General features: G+C 46.5%; 1 protein-coding gene across 7 annotated transcripts in view; it reads left to right on the top strand.

The window, feature by feature from the left end:
• Positions 1-22,169, top strand: part of LOC132474705 (eukaryotic translation initiation factor 4 gamma 1-like) — a 76,372-nt gene that overhangs the window by 46,831 nt on the left and 7,372 nt on the right. For all 7 annotated transcript variants that reach the window (XM_060075538.1, XM_060075537.1, XM_060075539.1 and 4 more), the window contains 12 exons: positions 2,997-3,085; positions 4,392-4,596; positions 9,325-9,458; positions 11,075-11,272; positions 12,897-13,325; positions 13,767-13,913; positions 14,159-14,392; positions 16,499-16,603; positions 16,819-17,133; positions 19,339-19,447; positions 19,901-19,997; positions 20,222-20,457. In XM_060075538.1, the coding sequence (XP_059931521.1) occupies positions 2,997-3,085; positions 4,392-4,596; positions 9,325-9,458; positions 11,075-11,272; positions 12,897-13,325; positions 13,767-13,913; positions 14,159-14,392; positions 16,499-16,603; positions 16,819-17,133; positions 19,339-19,447; positions 19,901-19,997; positions 20,222-20,457 (2,298 nt within the window). The remainder of the gene's footprint in view (positions 1-2,996; positions 3,086-4,391; positions 4,597-9,324; positions 9,459-11,074; positions 11,273-12,896; positions 13,326-13,766; positions 13,914-14,158; positions 14,393-16,498; positions 16,604-16,818; positions 17,134-19,338; positions 19,448-19,900; positions 19,998-20,221; positions 20,458-22,169) is intronic.

Here is a 22,169-nt window from a genome sequence, read left to right as displayed (position 1 = left end):
CGCCACACAGAAATTTGATACATTTAATTTGCTTTGTGCCCACGGCATGCGTTAGTGGCGCCGCACAGAATTGATACATTTGCTTCAGAAAACGTTGTTTGTGTGTGTATATGCAAACTCGAGTTTGCCTGTCCACCAACCGAGTTCATTTGTAACGAGGAGTACTCGAGTAATCGATTCCTCACGCCCATCCCTAGCAGCTAGTGTTGTGTGTAACGCCTTACTACGCGGTACTTTTTCATTTAAAACCTTTACACTGTAATAACAATATTTAACGAGGTAATTAAAAACTTCAACACTGGACCCAAAAACTCTCTCTGGCACTCTCTGCCTATGTCTACTTTGTGACATATTGATTAAGAACTATGGACCAAGTCACGTTGGGAAATCTTGATTAATCCAACTCCTATGGTCTCTCTCTCTCTCTCTCTCTCTTGAAGTCGTGCTGGTATTAAAAAATATGGTGAAGGTATTTAAAAAAGGTATTAAAAGGTAATAAATTCAACTTAAGAATTCCTGTATAAACCCTGAGACCCTACACTATATAGTGTTCCTCTATCGTTATAGACCCTACGCTATAGAGTCGCTCTATTGTTACAGACCCTACTCTATAGTGTCCCTCTATCTCAGCAGACAGACCCTACGCTATGGTGTCCCTCTATCGTTACAGACAGACACTACGCTATAGTGTCCCTATATCTCAGCAGACAGACCCTACACTTTAGTGTCCCTCTATCGTTACAGACAGACCCTACGCTATAGTGTCCCTCTATCATTCCAGTCCCTACGCTATGGTGTTCCTCTATCGCTACAGACCCTACACTATAGTGTGCCTCTATCATTCCAGTCCCTACGTTATGGTGTTCCTATATCGCTACGGACCCTACGCTATAGTGTCCCTCTATCGTTACAGACCCTACACTATTGTGTCCCATTATTGTTACAGACAGACTCTATGCCGTGACCCTCTATCGTTACAGACCCTACGCTATAGTGTCCCTTTATCGTTTCAGACACTACGCTATAGTGACCCTCTATCGTTTCAGATCCTACAGTATACTGACCCTCTGTCGTTAAAGAGCACCTATTATGCTTTTTCGACTTTTATGACCTATAAACGTTATTATAATGACTTATAGTCATGTTTAACCATACTAAAGTGTCAAATAATGACGTACATACATTTAGACGTATTCCCTGATGACCGTCTGGGGTGACTGTGCTGAGCGCTAAACACTAGGGACGCCGGTCACGATTCACTTGTTCAAATTTCCGGGATTTATCTACGTAGAACAATCGGGATTTTCCATGTATGGTAATGCTGCAACATGCTCTTCCGGAAGGTAAACAATCACAACGGAGTGGGGTTGGCAGGAGGGGGGCGAGGGATGGAGAAGGACGAAGCCGAGTGTTGATGGAGAATGCTGTAAGCGCCCAGATGAGAGGAAGACTTTCCCAAAAATCAACATAGTTCTTTGTGCTGTGATTCGTGTCAGGTTGCTCTATAGGAGTCAATATTAAGAAATTAAGACCAGAAAATTTGTATAGGAGATTTTTAAAGACCCTAACCTATAGTGTCCCTCTATCGTTACGGAGTCTACGCTATCGTGTCCCTCTATCGTTACAGACTCTAAGCTATAGTGACCCTGTAATGACGTACATGCATTTAGTGTACCCTGCTGACGCCGGTCGCGTTTCACTTGTTCAAATTTCCGGGATTTATCTACGTAGAACAATCTGGATTTTCCATGTATGGTAATGCTGCAACTAGGGTTGACACAATACCAGAATTTCAGTAGTCGATACCAATACCTGTGAATTTCCAATCGATTAGTATCGAAAGATTTTCGATACTAATTCGATTCCACAATTTTTCTCTGCTACTGCCCTACTGCCCTTTGCATTTGAATTTGAGTCATATTTTCTGTGCCTTTCAAAAGCTGCAGTGATTACAAAAAAGCGGCTGTGTTACGCCGGGATTCCACCCGACGCGTTACGGCCGCGGAACGGCTGCGAGTTCTGCCCTGCGTGCATTTCCACCGGGCGCGTTACGGCAGCGCAGCGCTGCCTTGCGAGCCAGCCGTATAACGTGACCCAACAGTGATAGGAAACGGAAACTCACTCACCTTGAATTCTCTAAACAAGTCGGGGTGCCTGTCTTTGAGGTGTTTGGCCAGGTTTGACGTGCCTCCTCCTTTCGTTTGAAAACTTCTGAGGCACTGTTTGCATGTCGGCTTGTTTGAGTCTAGAATTGCTCCGGATTCATCCGCCTCGAATGCAAAATATTTCCATACGTGACTCTTAGCACCTGTCTTGTCGATGAGCCAACGTGTGTCACCTGCTGAAGCCACTTTTTCCAAAGACGGCAGGTTTTCATCTTCAGCGCCGCTGACTGCTCTGTGCTGCTCACACGCGTATACTGCCCCCGTCAGTTCCGCCAAGAATCGACACGGCTCGCCGAGTGAAAAGTAGTTACAGACCCTACACTATCCTGTCCTTCTATCGTTACAGACTCTACGCTATAGTGACCCTCTATCGTTACAGATAGATAGGGACTGAAGTGTCGTATTTCGTTGTTTTTCTTAACCTCAGCTTTGAAAGGGTTACATCCTGTGACGCTGAGTTCAGAGGAGGTACCCTCACCTAGAACCACCACAAGCTGCTCTGACCCCAATGATCTGCTCCAAGGTCGTCAAAGGTCCCATTCTTTCCAAGTGACATGACCATGACAGAATGAAGGCCGTTCCCTCTCCCATCACATGACACCTCTCCTTGCCCTGATCACATGACACAAGTGCATCCCATATTCAGTATTTTTGAAGTCCTAGTATGTAAGGATCTGTTTCACGTGCATTCCAAGATATTTGTTTTTATATGCTTGTCCGTCTGAATTGAAATGTTTTCCCATTCTTATGTTAGTATTTCAAATGGGGATGCATTTGAACCTCAGCAGATGTTAGGTGTATCTTACATTTTACTGTTCTGGTCCCCTGTAGCTGCTGTGTCCGTGCCAAAGAAGAAGAGGAAGATGAAGGAGCTGAACAAGAAGGAGGCCGTGGGCGACCTCCTGGATGCCTTCAAAGAGGTGTGTGTGTTGAGCTGGTAGTGCCCCACTGTGTGGAAGGCTTGGCCAGTCCTCGATGTGGAGTGGTTCTGACTGCTGCATGTATACCAATATATCAAGGTCTCAAAAAAATATATTCAAGGTTTACAAGAGGACGCTTGCGGGTAAAAACGACAAAATATTTTATCGAAAGTGCCTTTCGCTTAAACGGTGACAGCGTTTTTAGGGTTTAAAAACGCAAAAATCGGAAACCACCTTCCAGGGTGGAAAACTTGAATACGATCCGCCGTTGCATTTCCGTCTACACTGCCAAGACGCAAAACTACAGTACAGGGAAATAAACAAACATGTTGGATTATTTCCATGGGTCGGACCGTCAAGCTGCTCTGGCAGCTCTAATAATCGTACAGGAGTCTTTCCACGAAATGTACAGGATATGTACAGATAGCATTTGTGAACAGAGAAGGATATGTAATTATGTATTGGTTTTCGCGGCGCAGATAAGAGAAGAAGGAAGATTCTACGCATGCGCTCAGACATGGCGTTGTTGTGTGATAGTGTATCACAGCACCACCTAGCCGCCTTACATGCATAACCAATCGATTTCACACACTTTTGCGTCACCGTATGCATGCAGATTTCCTCCCGAAAACGCTTGTCTAAACGCAGAACAAAAAGTGAAGACGCGACGCCCCTTTTGCGTCTTCTGTTCAGACCGTCATCATGTAAACATAGCCTTAGTTTCATCCTAATTGCATTTATTTTGGTGCTTTTTTGTGTACACATTTGTGACATCTTAATTTACATTTCAGGCATTTAGCAGATCATCCAAAGCAACTTACAATATAAGTATATTTGTCAGAATGAGAAACAACCATATATCACTGTGGACGGTACAGTAAGGATGTTCATAGAACTGACTGCTAAGCACTAACAATCGCAAGGTCAACCCATTCCCTGTATACAACAAAGATAGCTAGGATAAAATGCTACACAACTAAGCACTATAATTAAGAACAACATACAATAAGTTTGTACATTAAGTGCCAGTACATACAACATACAATAAGTCGGGGGGGGGGGGGTGGGACGGGGTGGCTATGCAGAGTCTAGGGGAACTCAGAATGGGTGAGTCTTGAGTCTTTTGCGGAAGCGCCACATTTCCCACAATTGCACCACTTTTTTCTTTGTTTTAAACGTGTATGGTTGTGCCTCACTGAGATCTCTTTCCTTGTTTTGTCTGAAGAAATCTGAAATCCAAACACATTGTTTCAACACATGAATGTCCCCGGTGTGGGTCTTACTGTGGGTTACCTTTGGGTTGTAGCAGGAGCAGGTGACTGAGGTCTCCCCAGAGCAGGAGCCCCTGGCCCTGGCCCCCGAACCCCCCTCCACGGCGACCACGCACGGCCCGGAGGACGCAGACCTCAGCTGGGAGGACAAGGAGGACAAGGATAAGAAGCTGGACGCAGAGAAGACCCAGCCCCTCTCCCCCAAGTCTGCTGCAGACAAGAAGTACCAGTACAAAGAGGGTAGGTGTGGTCCCCTCTCCCCTGCCCCCTATACATTTGATCCCAACAGAATGCTGGTTTCACAACCCCTGTACTAGTAGTTGAATGGTCTAGGTGAGTCACGCTTGGTTTGTCCCAGATATCGGTTTGGTTGACAATCTCTTCTTTCACCTTTATGATCCCCGGCCAGTTCTGCTTTAGATGGTTTCAGAAATGCTGTTCCTGTGTGTCTGTACTCCAACATGAATGTTTGTCCTAGCAGGAGAGGAAAGGCTATTTTCACTACTTAGCTTATACTATTGAACCTCTTTCTTTTAAAAAAAAGTGTTTTTGTAAAAATATACCATTTTAAAGTGCAATTATCATTGCATTTAGATCCTTTGACCTCAAATACAGAATCTAGATGAAAAGGTTATAAGCACGTCCAAAGCTTTTGTGAATACCTCAGGGTACCAGTGGAGTCTTAAAAGCATTATTTTCCCAAATTAAGGTCTTAAAAGTATTGAATTTCATCGTTAAAGTCTTGCATTTTTTCACGGAGGTCTTCATTTTATAAAATGTTTTACATTATCAATAAATTTAGTCTAATATCGTAACCTAGCGTAAATCAAATATTCTTTGTCATGTCCATGAGGCAAAACATTCTGGAATCTTTTGCTCCTATTTCAATAATCATCCTATCAAGTATCAATGCACAAATATCAGCTGCGCTTTCTCGCTCTCTTCTCTTGGACAGCGAGTTAACAGACACATCAGCACCCACATAGCCCCGCCTCCTCTCACTCATTCGCCGTCTCTGGCAGTGCTCAGTGCACTAGTCTCAATGTTGTGTGACTTTGTTAAAAGTAGCATGTCAAGTGCAGCGCCTCCACGACCGGTTTAGGTAGAGAAAGAAAACTGAAGGATTTCTGTTTAGAAGTACTTTGGCTTTGAGGCAAATAAACAAGGAAAATCAAAATAAGTTTAACCCATATGCAAGAACAAGGTTTGGGTTTCATAAATGCAAATGCACAGCATTAGCGATCTTTTTCATGAAATTGGACCTGTACAAACTATACATTATATGAAAAGCTGAGCCTCCACTGTTTCCAACAGTCCAAACCATATCACTCTGCGACTAAAACTCGTAAATACAAATCAGGAACAAACTTCCCCTACTCTTTTTACAACCCAAAAAGTTAGTTTTTTTACCCTTGGTTTTTTTGTACTCAAAGTTGTGTTTTGGTTGCATTAAAACACTAGAAACAGATAATCCTGTGTCTTGGCCCAATTTTGCCACTAAACATGGTGCTTACAATCTATGACCAAGAAAGAAAAGTTTCTGAGGAAAACGGTAAATTGCCTTCAATCAGAACACATGTCCTTCATCGCTATCTGGTGGCCATATGGTGTATTTGCGAGATTTTGGCTTGGTGTCATTCAATTAAATTTGCCCTGGACTTTCAATAGAGTAGCTTGGCTCCGCCCGCCGAAGTACTTCCGCTAAATTTTCATTTCCCTTCAGTACTACGTCTGGGTTTGCGGTATATTCCTGGGTTTTCTCCGTCAAAATTTTGTGCGTCCAATTAGCAAACAGAGGGAGTGGCTGAGAACAACGACATTGAAGTCAGCTCTCGTTGACGGACATCTTCACGCACAGTGTTTGGTTTGTTTACAGCCTGCGCGCAACGTGATTCCCGGCCAAATGTTAGCGATTGGTTATGGCAGATCCAGAGTGACACTGGGCAGATCCAATAGTTTTAAACTTCAACAGACACCCGCCTTCAAGTGAGTTAACGTTAGTCAATTGAGTGGGTCCAGACTCTATGTGCAAATGTAATTAAGTACGAGAGTCTGGTAGGACCAGGCTATCAATAGAGGCGACAAGTGTCAAAATTGTAAAATGGGTGCTCAAGATATATAATCTGTTTGTGTCTGATAGTACAACAGGGCTACCAACTGATAATGACCAACTGATCATTATTTCAGGTGGAAATGTTCTCTTCCATTTATGCTGTGTTATAGCTTTATCCACTCTAACTTAGTAGTTTCCACATTGAATGTTTAACTTGCACAACAATCGTTCTTTAGTTTTCCCTGTGATATCAAAAATTATATAGATCATCAATATTTTTTAAAGGTATTGTATCGAAGTAAAAAAATCCAGTATCGTGACAACACTACCTCGCTGTCACGTGACTACCGTTACGTAGCTTTGCGTTGCCACTGCTTCCTTGCAGACCCTCTCTGCGGGCGACGCAGTGGTGACGACTCAAGCCCTCCGTCGCCTATTATTACTGTGTAGCTTGCGCAAAACAGTCAGTGTTTAAAATCAAAAGTCTTGAAAGAAGGTCGGGAGAGATCATTGGGAAGTGTTGTATAAATAATAAACAATAAAATATAAAATAAATGTACAGATTAAATCTATTTGATTGTTTGGTAAGGGTTAGGCCGCTTGGCCTGAGACTCTTTCAGGGGCATGCTGTCATTATTTTAGGTTTAATCTTGTGTTTAATATGATTTATTCTGCCAGAATGGATGCGAGGTATTACATTTCATTTGAAGTGGGATTAAAAAGGTCTTAAATATAGGTTTGACAATCCTGGAGGTGCAGGGTACCTGTCCCACCTCTTCTGACCTTAGGTGGGAGAAGAGGTTGAAGACGTTAATAAGCCTTCATAAACTGGTTGTTGAGTAGGGGGGGAATCGCAGGGTACCTCATGATGTGATCCATGGCCCACGATACCGATAATATCACCAGACAGCGATTCCGCAATTATCTATAAATTGTTAGACAATCCCCTAACGATGCATCACGACACTGTATATGTCTCACGATGAATACAAAATAACTGAAATGGTAAAGTGCTGGATTTTGGTCTTTATTCATGGTCCAAACTGAGTTTTTCATTTACTCGTCTTTGGTTAGTTAACTTCTGTTCAAGTTCCCTTCATTCATGTGTTGAGCGCCACCTCGAGGAGCAGGGAAATCTTGTCCCACCCCTACTGTTGAAGGGTTCACCTCAGAGCGTTTGTGCTGAAACCATATCGATGAGATGAAGCTACCTCATTGAGATAGTCTCAGCATCTTAATGCTGAAACCTCTACATCTTTATTTAAGGGAGTTGTGAGAAATGTTCATACAGTTAACTTTACAGAACACAAGTTGACTACGATTAGTGTTGATAATTATTCAACAAATCTCTCTCCATACTGGCTATGTATATAATAAAACCCCACAAATAATGAGTATGATGTCGAAATTAAAGGACAATTCCGGTATTTTGAACATTGAGCCCCCTTTCTGGTTTGTCTAGGATGAAATAGAGTGGTTAACACAGAAATTTTAAATTATGGTCCTGTCTCGAGTATTTGGCTAATTTCGAGTCGCCCCTGCCTGCTTCACAATGGCTGGTTATGTGCATTCAAATACACCCCTAAAAGTTTGTTTTCAGAAACGTGAAACTCTTCGAGTGGTTAGTGGTGTTCGTTGATGTTCCTAATCGAGTGTCGTAGGAAAATACAGTTTCTGTCGTGTTTTATTTTGCAATTTTGTAAATCGGCATTTTGTAAATGAAACAGAAACCGGACCGGAAACGGAAAGGGGGGTGGTTGTAGACTCTTCGCTCGGTTCTAGCCCTACTATTGATACGGAGAACCGAGCGAAAAAAGTACAGGACCGGAAACTGTTTCCGGTTCCAGTGCGGTTTCCGTTTCATTTACAAAATGCAGATTTACAAAATGCCACATAAAACACGACGGAAACTGTATTTCGCTACGATACCTGATTTAAAATCATCAACGAACACCACTAACCACTCGAAGAGTTTCACATTTCTGAAAGGAACGTTATGGGGTGTTTTTGAATGCAAATAGCAAGCCATTTTCAAGCAGGCAGGGGCGATTTGAAATTAGCCAAATACTCGAGACAGGACCAATATTCAAAATTCCGGTGTTAACCACTCTATTTCATCCTAGACAAACCAGAAAAGGGGCTCAATGTTCAAAATAACGGAATTATCCTTTAAGTAAATGGACGTTACGCAAAAATTGGCTGATATTTGGCCGCTCTTCTGTCCTCCATACCGTACTGGAGTTACTGAACAGCTTGTTTCCTGGGAATCGTTCCTCACTGGATGAGGACTCCTCTCGATCCCTCTTTATCTCTGTTCTTTAGGTTCCTCTAAAACGGGGGCCCGGCTTTCTGGTTGTAGCTCTTGATTGGCGGCGTGAACACAGCACACTTTAAAGAAATGTGGATCAGAGAAAAGGTAGAACTTGAGAGTAAGATGGGAGCAGGACAAATGATCCGCCTACGGCCCTGCTAAATATCTTGTGTAAGCTGGTTATTAAGAACCGTGTCCATCAAAAACCCTGGCTGGGGTTCCTTCATCATCTCTGAACTTGAGGAAAGATTTGACTGAGGATCATAACAGGACTATAGAGCAGAGGGAGAACCTCAAACTGTGGAATATGCAGGAGCTCCAGGTCCAGTTTCAGTCTTAAGAGCATCTGAGTTGGCTCCCCACGTGTATCAGCCCAGACTGACTCCCCCTGTCCTCCCCTCTTAGCCCAGGCGGACTCCCCCTGTCCTCCCCTCTCAGCCCAGACGGACTCCCCCTGTCCTCCCCTCTCAGCCCAGACTAACTCCCCCTGTCCTCCCCTCTCAGCCCAGACTAACTCCCCCTGTCCTCCCCTCTCAGCCCAGACCGACTCCCCCTGTCCTCCCCTCTCAGCCCAGACTGACTCTCCCTGTCCTCCCCCGTCCAGAACAATGGAAGCCCTTGGACCCCGAGGAGAAGAAGAAGTACGACCGGGAATTCCTGCTGAAATGCCGCTTCATCTCGGCCTGCATGAGCAAGCCTGAAGGCCTGCCAGCCATCACCGACGTAGTGCTGGACAAGGTGTTGACACATGCACATGCACACGCACACATACACCAGTACATATGCACACGTACACGTACACCAGTATACATGCACGCACAAGTACGCGTACATACACACACGTATGTGTACGTACTAGGGCTTTGACCCCGAACTTTGTTATTCGAATATAATTCGAATATCAAAAAATAAATCAAAATTCGAACAAATATTATGCAAAACCTTAATATTCGAACCTGTTATGGGCAGGCCAAGAGGGAGAGACGTCGGAGAACCCGACGCAGTCTATTCATAATATTGTAATGTCCACGAAGAGGCTGTGAATGAAGTATTGATTAGCCAGCGATTTATTAGAAACCTAATAAACCGTTGGAACACGCAAGACCGGTTAAGGCCAATTTCCTCTGGAAGCGGCACGGAAGCGGCACGGCATAATAGAAACGATTAAAGTCAACGTAGCCTATTCCACTGGATACGGCACCGGCACGGCACGGAACCGTCCCCAAACCGGCACTTCGTTTACGATACTTGACTCTTCTATTTCTGAAAGTTGCCGGTTCGCTGCCGTGTCTCAGAACACGACTACAGCCAATCAGTTTGCCTTTGTGCATGAATATTCATGAGCTCACATCGATCCCTATGCAATTCACAGGGTATTGTAATATTATACAGTCTATGGTATCAATAGCTAATCAGTGGCAAAGAAGAAATGAAAGTCCGCGTCGATGCCTCGCAAGTCCAGTGTCGCGAGTGGACGTTGCCATGACATCTAGAAATCATAGGTCTACCGTATTTAATGGGTTATGTGTATGGTTGATTATAAGGTAGGCCTATGGATATATATATATATATATATATATATATATGTATATGTATATATATATATATATATGTATATATATATATATATATATATATATATATGTATATGTATATATATGTATATATATGTATATATATGTATATTATAATATATATGGTTTGAATATAACTCGTTAATAATATTGTATGAATACTTATAATTATGCTCGTCTTGAGCCATCTGTCGGAACGTGTCCGTGCCGCTTCCAGTGGGGATTGCAGTACGGAACACAGCCGCTTCGCTGCCGTGGCGCTTCCGTGCCGATTCCGGTGGAAATTGGCCTTTACAATAGCAACGCCGGTAAACAAACCTTGCGAAGCCCAATCCAGGTCTTACTGAAGGCATTTAATGGTCAAAATATTATTTAGAAATATTCGAATATTAATATTAATAAACAAACAAACTTTGAATATGATTTTTGGGCAAAAGTCAAAGCCCTAGTACGTACACACACGTACGTACACACACACACACGTACACGTACAGGCGCATCAGTACATGTGCAACAGTACACGCACACCAGTACACACTCACACGTACATGCATGTACACACGAACCAGTACACACACACCAGTACACACACGTACACATACACGGACACCAGTAGACCACACAGATCACAGTGGGTTCACTGGACCCTACACTGACCCTCAGTAGACCACACAGAACACAGCAGGTTCACTGGAGGCCCAGCTCATCTTCACTTGAATGTGACCTCGGACACTAGATCTTCAGTAGACCACTCTCCTCACGTTCCTTCCTTTCTGACAGGCAAATAAGACCCCTCTGCGCCAGTCCGAGCCCATTCGCTGCCCCGGCATGAACTTTGGCCCTGACTTCACGCCCGCCTTCGCCACCTTCAGTGGCAGGTCTGGCATGGGAGGCGGAGGAGGAGGAGGAGGTGGAGGAGGGGGAGGTGTTGGAGGAGGAGGAGGAGGAGGAGGAGGAGGCGGCGGAGGCAGAGGACCTGTAAGTGGCCAACCATTTTATTGGGGGTTCCAGTGTGTTTCACGTCATGTGGGGGGGTTCCACAGTGTTTCATGACGTTTGGGGGTTCCAGTGTGTTTCATGTCGTTGGGGGGGTTCCAGAGTGTCTCATGTCGTTGGGGGGTTCCAGTGTGTTTCATGTCGTTGGGGGGTTCCAGTGTGTTTCATGTCGTTGGGAGTTCCAGTGTGTCTCAGGTGGTTGGGGGGGTTCCAGTGTGTCTCATGTCGTTGGGGGGTTCCAGTGTGTCTCATGTGGTTTGGGGGTTCCAGTGTGTTTCATGTTGTCAGGGGGTTCTAGTGTGTTTCATGTTGTCAGGGGGAGTTCCAGTGTGTTTCATGTCTTTGGGGGGTTCCAGTTTGTTTCATGTCTTTGGGGGGTTCCAGTAAGGCTGGGGGTAAACGATTATTTATCAAACGATTAATCGGGCGATTATTTTATCGATTAGTCGACTAATCTAATGACCAATTGGACGTTTTTGTTTTTTTTTGTTGCTCGATTAATAAAAACCATACTTTATTTAATACGGAACCCGTAAAGGGACATGAAAAAAATGTGAGCGCATACTCTCTTGCGCTCCGCCTCCAACTACGAGATGGTTAGTTACATCTTTCCTGCTGTCGGCTCCCAGACCGAGGAGCACAGGTGATACGTTCCCTCCAGGTCCGATGCGCTCTCGGGGGCATGACCCTTCACTTTGACCGACAGTGAGTCTGCTTATAGGTCGGAATATGATGGAATGAAGCGGCCACCGATTCTTGACAGGCTGGGTATTTTATTCTTACACACAACCGGACTCGTTCATGACTTCACTAGACTGACACGCACGCTATCGCTCGCTCTCCTCGCTCGTCCACCTACTCGCTGACGACACACACACACACACACACACACACACACACGCACACGCACACACTGCCAGTGATATGCGCACGATGTTTCCCCATTCTCATGAGATACTTTCTCGTGCGCACGAGATACTTTCTCGTTTGAGATGCTCCAACATTGCTGTCGTGCTCTTGTGATATGCCAACTCCATTTGTGCAAATCACAACACCTTTCCGTTTAGGACTTAACTTGAAGTATTTCCATACCTTTGATTTCGTGCGCGGACATTTTCCTTTATTGTGACTTTCGTCCATTTCTCCGTCGAAAATCGTCGACGGAGAAATTTGACGTAGACGAATTTTTGACGTCGACATCATCGACGCATCGCTACAGCTCTAGGTTCCAGTGTGTTTCATGTCTTTGGGGGGTTCCAGTGTGTTTCGTGTCGTTAGGGGGGGTTCCAGTGTATTTCATGTCGTTGGGGGGTTCCAGTGTGTTTCATGTCGTTGGGGGGCTCCAGTGTGTCTCATGTAGTTGGGGGGGGGGGGGGGTTACAGTGTGTTTCATGTAGTTGCGGGGGGGGGGGGGCGGGGGGGGGGTTACAGTGTGTTTCATGTCTTTGGGGGTTACAGTGTGTTTCATGTCTTTGGGGGTTTCCAGTGGGTTTCATGTATTTGAGGGGTTCCAGTGGGTTTCATGTATTTGGGGGGTTCCAGTGGGTTTCATGTATTTTGGGGGTTTCATGTCGTTCAGTGCCTAACCTCTGTCCCCCGCCTGTAGCCTCCAGGCATGGGCATGGGCATGAACATGGCCGGGCCGCGCCGCCTCCAACAGGGGAAGGGGCCGCGCAAGATCATCACCAGCATGTCCCTGGGAGAGGACGTGCAGCTGAACAAGGCGGAAAAGGCCTGGAAGCCGGGCGTGAAGAAGGCCACGCGGGCCGGTGGGCGTGAGCCGGAGGAGGCGGCGGCGGCGGGCGAGGGGGAGGACCCCGAGCACCTTAAGACCCAGGAGCTATTCAAGCGTGTGCGCAGTGTGCTCAACAAGCTGACGCCGCAGATGTTCCAGGCGCTAATGAAGCAGGTGATGGAGCTCCAGATCGACACAGAGGAGCGGCTGAAGGGAGTCATCGACCTCATCTTCGAGAAGGCCATCTCGGAGCCCAACTTCTCCGTGGCCTACGCCAACATGTGCCGCTGCCTCTTGGGGGTAGGTGGCTGCTCCTGTTGTCGACCCAGGGGCATACTTATCCTCTGTTTAGCCTCTCTTTAGCCTCTGCTTCGGCAAGCTGCCGATTCAAAGGGCAACCTGCACGTCTGCCTCCCCGCTTCATTCATGTGTCGGGAAAGTATGTTGCAAATAGATCTTCTTTTTTCCCATTACTTCATATTTTTCGATGGAACAATGGGGTCGTATTTATATTGCAATGTGCACCTGAAAATGATTACACTAGGCTGGATGGGACATCACACATAAGACAAGCGCGAATGTTACATTAAAGCAGAATTACAGTTTTTAGAGCCACAGCCCCAAACCCTAACTTTAGAAGTCATCTACTTCATACTTTCCTCGCATTATCAACCAGGGACAAAGAAGAGGCTCACCGAACAGACCTGAGATGGGTGTGTTAACTGGTGTGTTTCCCTCCAGCTCAAAGTCGGCACCACAGACAAACCAGGGCAGACGGTAAACTTCCGGAAGCTGCTGCTGAACCGCTGCCAGAAGGAGTTTGAGAAGGACAAGGACGACGATGAGTTCTTTGAGAAGAAGCAGAAGGAGCTGGACGCCGCCTCTGAGGTAAGGTTGACCACCACTGTTCACCGGCTCGGGGGACCACCACACATCACTGTTCACTGGCCCGGGGGACCACCACACACCCCTCTTCACCGGCCCGGCAGACCACCACACACCAAACTGTTGGTGTGTGGTGGTTCCTGTCTAAAACCCTCCCAGGTTGGGAGGGTTTTAGACAGGAACGTAACAGATGTGAGCTCCGGGGGCGTCCCTAACGCAACCACTCTCCCCCTCTCCCTCGGGTCCAGGGCGAGAAGCAGAAGCTGAAGGACGCGCTGGAGGAGGCAAAGGACAAGGCCCGCCGGCGCTCGCTGGGCAACATCAAGTTCATCGGCGAGCTGTTCAAGCTCAAGATGCTGACGGAGGTCATCATGCACGACTGCATCGTCAAGCTGCTGAAGAACCACGACGAGGAGTCCGTGGAGTGCCTGTGCCGGCTGCTCTCCACCATCGGCAAGGACCTGGACTTTGAGAAGGCCAAGGTGGGTGTGGGTGTGTGTTGTTCGGGGTGTGGGTGTGTGTTGTTCGGGGTATGGGTGTTTGTCGGTGTTGTTAGGTGTGTGTGGGTGTGCGGGTGTTGTTGGGGTATGTGTGGGTGGGTGTTGTTTGGTGTGTGTGGGTGTTGTTTGGTGTGTGTGTGTGGGTGTGTGTTGTTGTTGGGGGGGGTGTGTGCTAGGGCTGTCACTTTTTATTCGAAGTTCGAATATTCGTTCGAAGGTGGGGTGAAAAGTTCGAATTCGAAGTGTAATTCTCCATTCGAACTGTAAAAATGCGCTATAAAGAAGAGAGCGGCGAGTGGCTTTTCCTCAATAAAGCGGCCCTCCTGGATCCCCGCTTCTCCCGGTTAGTCCACCTTTCCCCTGCACAGAAACATCTCGTGACTGAAAGCCTCTCACACGAGCTCATTGAAACGGAGACCGACACTGATCGCACACGACAGGGAGAAAAGTCCGCTGCTGCGCTGGGCGCGATGGGCAGCCTGTAGCGGCTGCAGCTGCAGCGGTAACGGAGAGCTGCGAGACTACTTGTAATTTTCTTTACAAGTACAAAAGAGCAGCATGCCGTGTTGGAGGTCGGCCTCACAGATTGTTCGTTTATATAGGCTGTGTGTGCCATGGACGACATGCGCTCCGCATATCGCGCTCCGAGCAGTTATTGTTAATGCGTAAAAGACAGCCGCACTTGTGTGTCGGAGCTTCCTCTTGTTGTGTTTACAAATGTGTTATCAAAGATGTGTTTTTATCCTGTGCTGTTATGAATTCAGTAGGTATACGTGATTTCCACAAGAAATAAAAAGAAACACGACTATTTTTTTTTATAGTTCTATGGGGGGGGGGGGGGGGGGGTCGAATGTATTCGAATGTATTCGAATTAATTATGGACGTTCGAAATTCGTTCGAATTTCATTTTTGGAAAAAGTGACAGCCCTAGTGTGTGCTGGTGTTGGGTGTGAGGATTTTGTTGGGGATGTGTATGTGTTTGTGTGTGTTCGGGGCAGAGATGGGACAAAGTCACTGTTTGGCAAGTCCCAAGTAAGTCCCAAGTCTTAGCAGTCAAGTCTGAGTCGAGTCCCAAGTCAAGACAGGGAAAGGCAAGTCGAGTCCAAGTCAAAGTCACACCAAAGCCAAGTCGAGTCCAAGTCCCAAACTTTTTCAAGTCTTGAACAAGTCACCATGTATTTTTTCTTAATAATGTCATTATTAAGCTATTGGTCATAATTTCAACATATCACTCTAATGTACAGTGGCATTTCTTATCAATACAGTTATAATATGTTCATTGTTTCTGTCTTCAAAAGTGTTACGATATAAAAAAAGAAAGAAGCTGGCAGCATTCTTTGTCCTAAAGCGCAGAGAGCGTTTTTTCTATCGCCTAGCAACGAATCCATTCTAGACCAGACGTTACTCGCCTACTACGTATCCAGGCTAGAGCCCATTAGGCATGTCGTAGATCTCGACATGTTCTGTAATTACAACTATTAACGGCACTTTCCCGAGTGATTTGTCTGCCATTGTTTCTTGTTTTGACAGTTGAGTAGTAATGTGTTGGATGGTGTAGTAATTTGTTGGGTGGTGTAGACATGTGTTGGGTTGTGTCCCTGTAGTAATGTGTTGGGTTTTGTCCCTGTAGTGATGTGTTTTGGGTGGTGTACCTGTAGTGATGTGTTTTGGGTGGTGTACCTGTAGTCATGTGTTGGGTGGTGTAGTCATGTGTTGGATGGTGTCCCTGTAGTGATGTGTTGGGTGCAGTCCCTGTTGTGAGATGTTGGGTTCTGTCCCTGTAGTCATGTGTTGGGTGGTGTAGTGATGTGTTGGGAGGTGTCCATGTAGTGATGTGTTGGGTGGTGTCCCTGTAGTTATTTATTGGGTGGTGTCCCTGTAGTGATGTATTGGTTGGTGTCCCTGTAGTGATGTGTTGGAACGGTGTCCCTGTAGTGTTGTGTTGGGTGGTGTCCCTGTAGTGATGTGTTGGGTGGTGTCCCTGTAGTTATTTGTTGGGTGGTGTCCCTGTAGTGATGTATTGGTTGGTGTCCCTGTAGTGATGTGTTGGGTGCTGTAGTAATGTATTGGTTGGTGTCCCTGTCTCAGCCCCGGATGGAGCAGTACTTCAACCAAATGGAGAAGATCATCAAGGAGAGGAAGACCACCTCCAGGATCCGCTTTATGCTGCAGGACGTTCTGGACCTCCGACGGGTAACACACACATACACCAAACACGCACATATGCACACATACGCATGTGCACACATGTACACTCAAACACACACGCGCGTCCGCACAGGCATGCACGCACACAAACGCGTACGCATACACACATGTGCACTCAAACACACCTGCATGCGCAGGTTGCATGGTCCAGGGCCGGGGCACGAGCAGCTCCGGGCTCATGGCTCTCTCTGTCCCCCCAGAACCTCTGGGTGCCCCGGCGAGGGGAGCAGGGGCCCAAGACCATCGACCAGATCCACAAGGATGCGGAACTGGAGGAGCACCGCGAGCAGATGAAGGTCCAGCAGGCCATTCTCTCCAAGTCCAGCGGCGGAGACCGCATGGGAGGAGGAGGAGGAAGAGGGGGAGGAGGAGGAGGAGGTGGAGGCCGTGAGGGCCGCGGAGGACATCATACCCCCGGCCGGGGCAGCCAGCCCCAGGACGAGGGCTGGAACACGGTGCCCATCAGCACAAAGAGCAGACCCCTGGACGCCCTGCGTCTCAGCAAGATCACCAAGGTGGGCCTCACAGCTCCCCGCCTAGAGAAGAGGGTTCCAAATCAATCAATTTAAAACCGAAACATTAAAGGGATACCACACCGGTGGAGATATGAAGGTTATATGAAGTAAATAATTCTATGTATTATAAATGTGCAAAAAAAAAATGAAATCGGATCATCCTAGCCTGAAAAAGGCAGAAAGTGTCTCTCTGGCTCAAAAGTAAGAAATCCTCCTACTCCAACAGTGCATTGCGCTCGCTGCACCGCCCCCCTGTTTCCGTTTGGAGGGGGAAGGACCCATTATACTAGCGCGAGTGGTAGCACGAGCAAACTTTGTGTAAACATGTCCCCGTGATACGTTGACTAGTTTAGACTTCTGCTCTCGTTTTTTCAAACGCATCATTTGTATATTACTGTACAGCATAAAAACATTGGCTAATTATAGTAGGTCAGCATATCGAGTATTTGTACTCAACCTTTTCTCACCAGTTGAAAAAAGTGTTTATCTTATGCAGTAGGCCTACTTTAGTATAACAGCACTTGGGTTAGTAAACAAATCAAAACAACCAACATGAATTTGAAGTTCTATTCATGAAAAAATATTAACTATTTACAAAAAAAAAACGTGTAGGGTGCGTTTGCTAGAGTCAAAATAGTCACAGCTCATCTTGAGCATCTACTGTCTCCTGGTGGCCACGGTACTGCTCATCTTGTGCTGGGTAATTGGCTCTAATGGCCTGGACAACACAGGAAGCCAATACTATCTAAGAAAGAAAGAGAACAACATTAGCAAAGCAAGATAAATGATGCCTTGAGTAGCCTATACAGCTTTACACAGACTTCAAGCTAACATAACGTAGACTATGCTCTGCCAATACGATCGGCTACTTGTCCTAACTACATTGTCACGTTCCCCAGGACTCAAAACTATTGTAGCCAATGTGTTAGTAAAAAAAAAAAAAAAATCACTTACTCTATGCTCAGATGTCTGTTTCTCCAGGCGGGCTTTGGTTGGCGTTTCCAGTTCACTTTCTGGGTCCGGCATATGTATCCAATACCAAACTGTTCAGATAAGGCGTAAAGCCTGAGTGAGAGGTTACACACGGCCCCGTCCTCGTCAGATTCATCCATTTTTTTCTAAAAAAAAAACTGGCATAGCTGAAATTCGCTGCAGCACAGGGAGTCTGTGAGTGTCTATAGGCGAACAGAGCAAACCGGCGTGCTCCGGCGGCTCCTCGTCCTCGGCAACAGGCATGGCTTGATCAGCTGCAGCCGCAGCAGCCTCCTCCTCTATTTTTGTCAATTCTTCCTGGCTGCATTCTGGCTCGTACAAATAGCCCCGAATGTCCGAATCCAACAATAGATTTTAAAATCCACCTTGGCTGTTTCACATTGCAAATTTGTTCTCTGGCTAAGCGGAGAAGAAACATGTTGGACACTGTTTAAATCTCGTACATGAGCTCCGGCCCCCCCTCATTCCTTATTGGTGGGCTCACAAATTTGCGGAACCAGTGGTTTGTAGTCCTCGGCCCTTATAGCAGGCAAGCAAAGTTTCCCGAGATGACGTCAAACGCATAATTTGACGTCATCTCGGAGAAAATTAGATCAGGAAAACTGGGCCAAGGGAAGACTGGTTAGGCTGAGGGAAAAATTTCTTTTTTTATATATTACAATAGCGATTTTATAATGATGGAACGCCGGTTCTGAATCGGTGAAGTATCCCTTTAAGAAAAACTTTAAATAGATCTACCCAGGGGTTCCCAACCTTTTTTGTTCAAGGACCGGCATATTCATAAACAAAACTGTAGGTAGTCAATTTTAATGCCTTAACTTTAAGATGCATACTTTTTTAAACAAAGGATGTGGCTGTTTTTCAAGATTGTTTTATTCGTCATATTCACAACAACTAAAGAAAAAGCAATGTAATGCTTGAGTTTCAGGCTCCCTTTAACAAGGCAATAATATAAAATCATAAATTTTTAAGAGAAACACAAGAAAAGGAGACATAAAATAAACTAAATCGAAGTGCAAAGACACATTGCATTTCAAGTGCTTAATTTACAGTGGTTTAGTTGCATAGATTTTATGTCTGTATTTGAAGACATAAAATTACTCGTATAGCCAGAGTTATAAAATATGACCACAAAAATGGGAATCGCTACTCTAAACCAAATGTCTTGCTTGACGACCAAAATCCTTTTTTCCTCCTCTGTGTTGCCGTCAGGCTCCAGTCCTGGACAACCAGGTGCTCGCCCCGAGCAGCGACACGTGGGGCAACTGGGGCAAGGGCAGTAGCGGAGGCTCCACCACCAAGCCCAACCCCACAGACTCAGGTAGTCATCAGATTTTTTCAGGTCCATGTAATTTCGCTCCATTGTTCCGACCTCTCGGCCGTATGCAGACTCCTCCAGTATGCAGACTCCTTCTATCTACTGAAAACATTCTTTCTCGAATGCTGCCTGAGTTTTTTGTTACTAGTGACGTAAAGAGGTCAGCCGGTGGCTCTACTACCACTTGTTGAAATGGGTACAGCGCCACTTATCGTACAGGGGCAGGACATGCTTCGGCCAATGAATCGATTTTCTCACCGCCATGCATACTCGGACAATTGCAGTTGTCCAATTGAGGAGCAATGTCGAAATATGGCTTTTATCGGATTAAGCTGTGCATTCAAACGTACTGTGTGTGTGTGTGTGTGTGTGTGTGTGTGTGTGTGTGTGTGTGTGTGTGTGTGTGTGTGTGTGTGTGTGTGTGTGTGTGTGTGTGTGTGTGTGTGTGTGTCCCAGCCCCCGACTCTGGTAACCGTCCGGCCACCAGCACCCTGAACCGGTTCTCGGCCCTGCAGCCTTCCTCCCAGGACTCTGACAGACGCGTGCCTCAGAGGTAGCCCCCCAGCACACAGGGAGGTTGCAGCACACTGCACTCCCCTCATGGTCTTAAGACCCCATATCATGCTTTTTTTAGGGTTAATTATTGCATTGTCGAACGCCTAATCCCCCCCTAGCTTGTATGTCGGCCTTTACGTGTAAATCTTTGCCAAGATAGGACTTTTGGACGTGCGCCATTGGACTGAATGCTGACGCCACCCTCTGTGACGCCCCCTCCAGGAACAGCTCCAGTCGGGAGCGCGGCGACCGCTATGAGCGCTCGGACCGCGGCCCCGGGGACCGTGGCTTCGACCGCCGGGACCACCGCCTCCCGGCCGGCAAGCGCAGCTTCAGCCGTGAGAAGGAGGAGCGCAGCCGGGAGCGCGAGCACCGCGGCTCGGCCGACCCCGTCCGTCGCGTGGCCAGCATGACCGACGACCGCGGGAGCCGCGAGCGCCCCAGCAGCAAGGACAACGGTGGGTAACATGCCAGTCAGCCTGCACGCCAGTCAGCCCACCAGTTAGACCGCACCCTAGTTAGCCCACCAGTTAGCCCGCACCCCAGTTAGCCCACCAGTTAGCACGCCAGACAGCCCTCACGCCAGTCAGCCCGCACGAAAATCCTGCTTCACACAAATAGGATATCGGAAATGGCAACAGGGTTTTCAGTGCTGTTGTGGCGATCTCAGGGTATTCTGCTGTGACTTTAATCCAGAACACCGGCAGAGTTGTTGTTTCGAACATACTTTTAAGGCCGCCGTCATTTGCGATCTCCAGCAGTTGATCTTCTTCTTGCATAGACATGCTGGATTCCCCTGGTTTGTTGGCAAATGGGTCGCAGATTCATTCTTTGGCAGTTTGTGGGTCTTTTGTGGTTGGGAAGTAGCGCTCAAACTCGTTTAAAGCAAAGACAGGTGATCGTGCACCAGCTGGGTGAATGAAGGCTCGGGCTCAGTCTCTTCCAAAATCCCTGCGAATGTTTGAAACATGTCAAATATACCCCTGTTCATGCGCCGTCCCCACAAATCCAGTTTGGCTTTAAATGCAGCTACTTTATCTGCCAACTTGAAGAAAGTTGTCATTTTCCCCTGAAGTGACCGATTGAGTTCATTGAGCAGGTTGAATATGTCGCACAAGTAAGCAAGTTTTGCAACCCATTCCTTGTTACTGAAATGTGCTGCCAGCGGTGACTCTTTTTCTGAGAGAAATCTCTGCAGCGGCTCTCATAATTCAAACACTCTGGCCAGTGATCTCCCTCGGGATAACCATCTTATTTCTGTGTGTAAGAGAAGGTGTCTGTGCTCCGCGTCCATCTCCTCACAAACCTGCTCGAACAGGCGCGAGTTAAGGGCGTGTGCTTTGATGTGGTTAATAACTTTACATCATTCAATACGCTGTTAAGTTCCAGTGGTATTTTTCGTCAAGCCAGCCTTTCCCTGTTAATGACACAATGCGTAGACTCGCATTCAGTTGCAACCTCCTTAATCCGAGTAGTTAAACCAGAAAGCCGTCCGGCCATGGCAGCAGCTCCGTCTGTGCATATGCCGACATCTGCGGCTGTGGTTTTGGTTGTTAACGATAGTGCACATAACGTATCCTCATGCACATCCTCCTGATATCGAAGAAGAAGATATCGCACATAAACAAGTAGTATTGCCTTGTTGTCAATATCTGTACACTCGTCAACCTGGAGTGCGTACCACGGTGATGTATTAATCCTCTCCAACAATTGTGTCTCAATGTCCTCTGCTATTTCCTCAATGCGCCGAGTGACGGTGCTAGCCGAAAGAGGCACCTGTGCTATCTTTTTAACCGCAGCCTCTCTTAGAAGTTCACGGCAAATGTCTTTAGAGGCGGGCAGGATCAATTCTTCACCAATGGTGAATGGCTCATTAGCCTTAGCAATACGATTAGCCACCAAGTATGATGCTCTCGGTGCACTCGCATTTGTTGATGTGGTGGCCCTCAGTAATTTTGTTCATGCTTTTTTCTTTCCAAATGCTCATTCAAAATACTCACTCATTCTACTCTTTTAATGCAGGGTGCTTTACTCCAAGTGGCGAAGCCGTTTTGGAGGCTCCATTGCCTCATTAGTGAGCCGGTCGCCGCATATTATGCAGAGCATGCTTGGTGCGCGGGAATCACCTGTCACGATAAATCCATATTTGAAGTAGGACTGGTATTATCTG

Source organism: Gadus macrocephalus, chromosome 16 (assembly GCF_031168955.1).
Source record: "Gadus macrocephalus chromosome 16, ASM3116895v1".
NCBI classification, from domain to species: Eukaryota; Metazoa; Chordata; class Actinopteri; order Gadiformes; family Gadidae; genus Gadus; species Gadus macrocephalus.
Note: the sequence above shows the minus strand (reverse complement) of the source record. Positions and strands in the feature narration are given on the sequence as shown.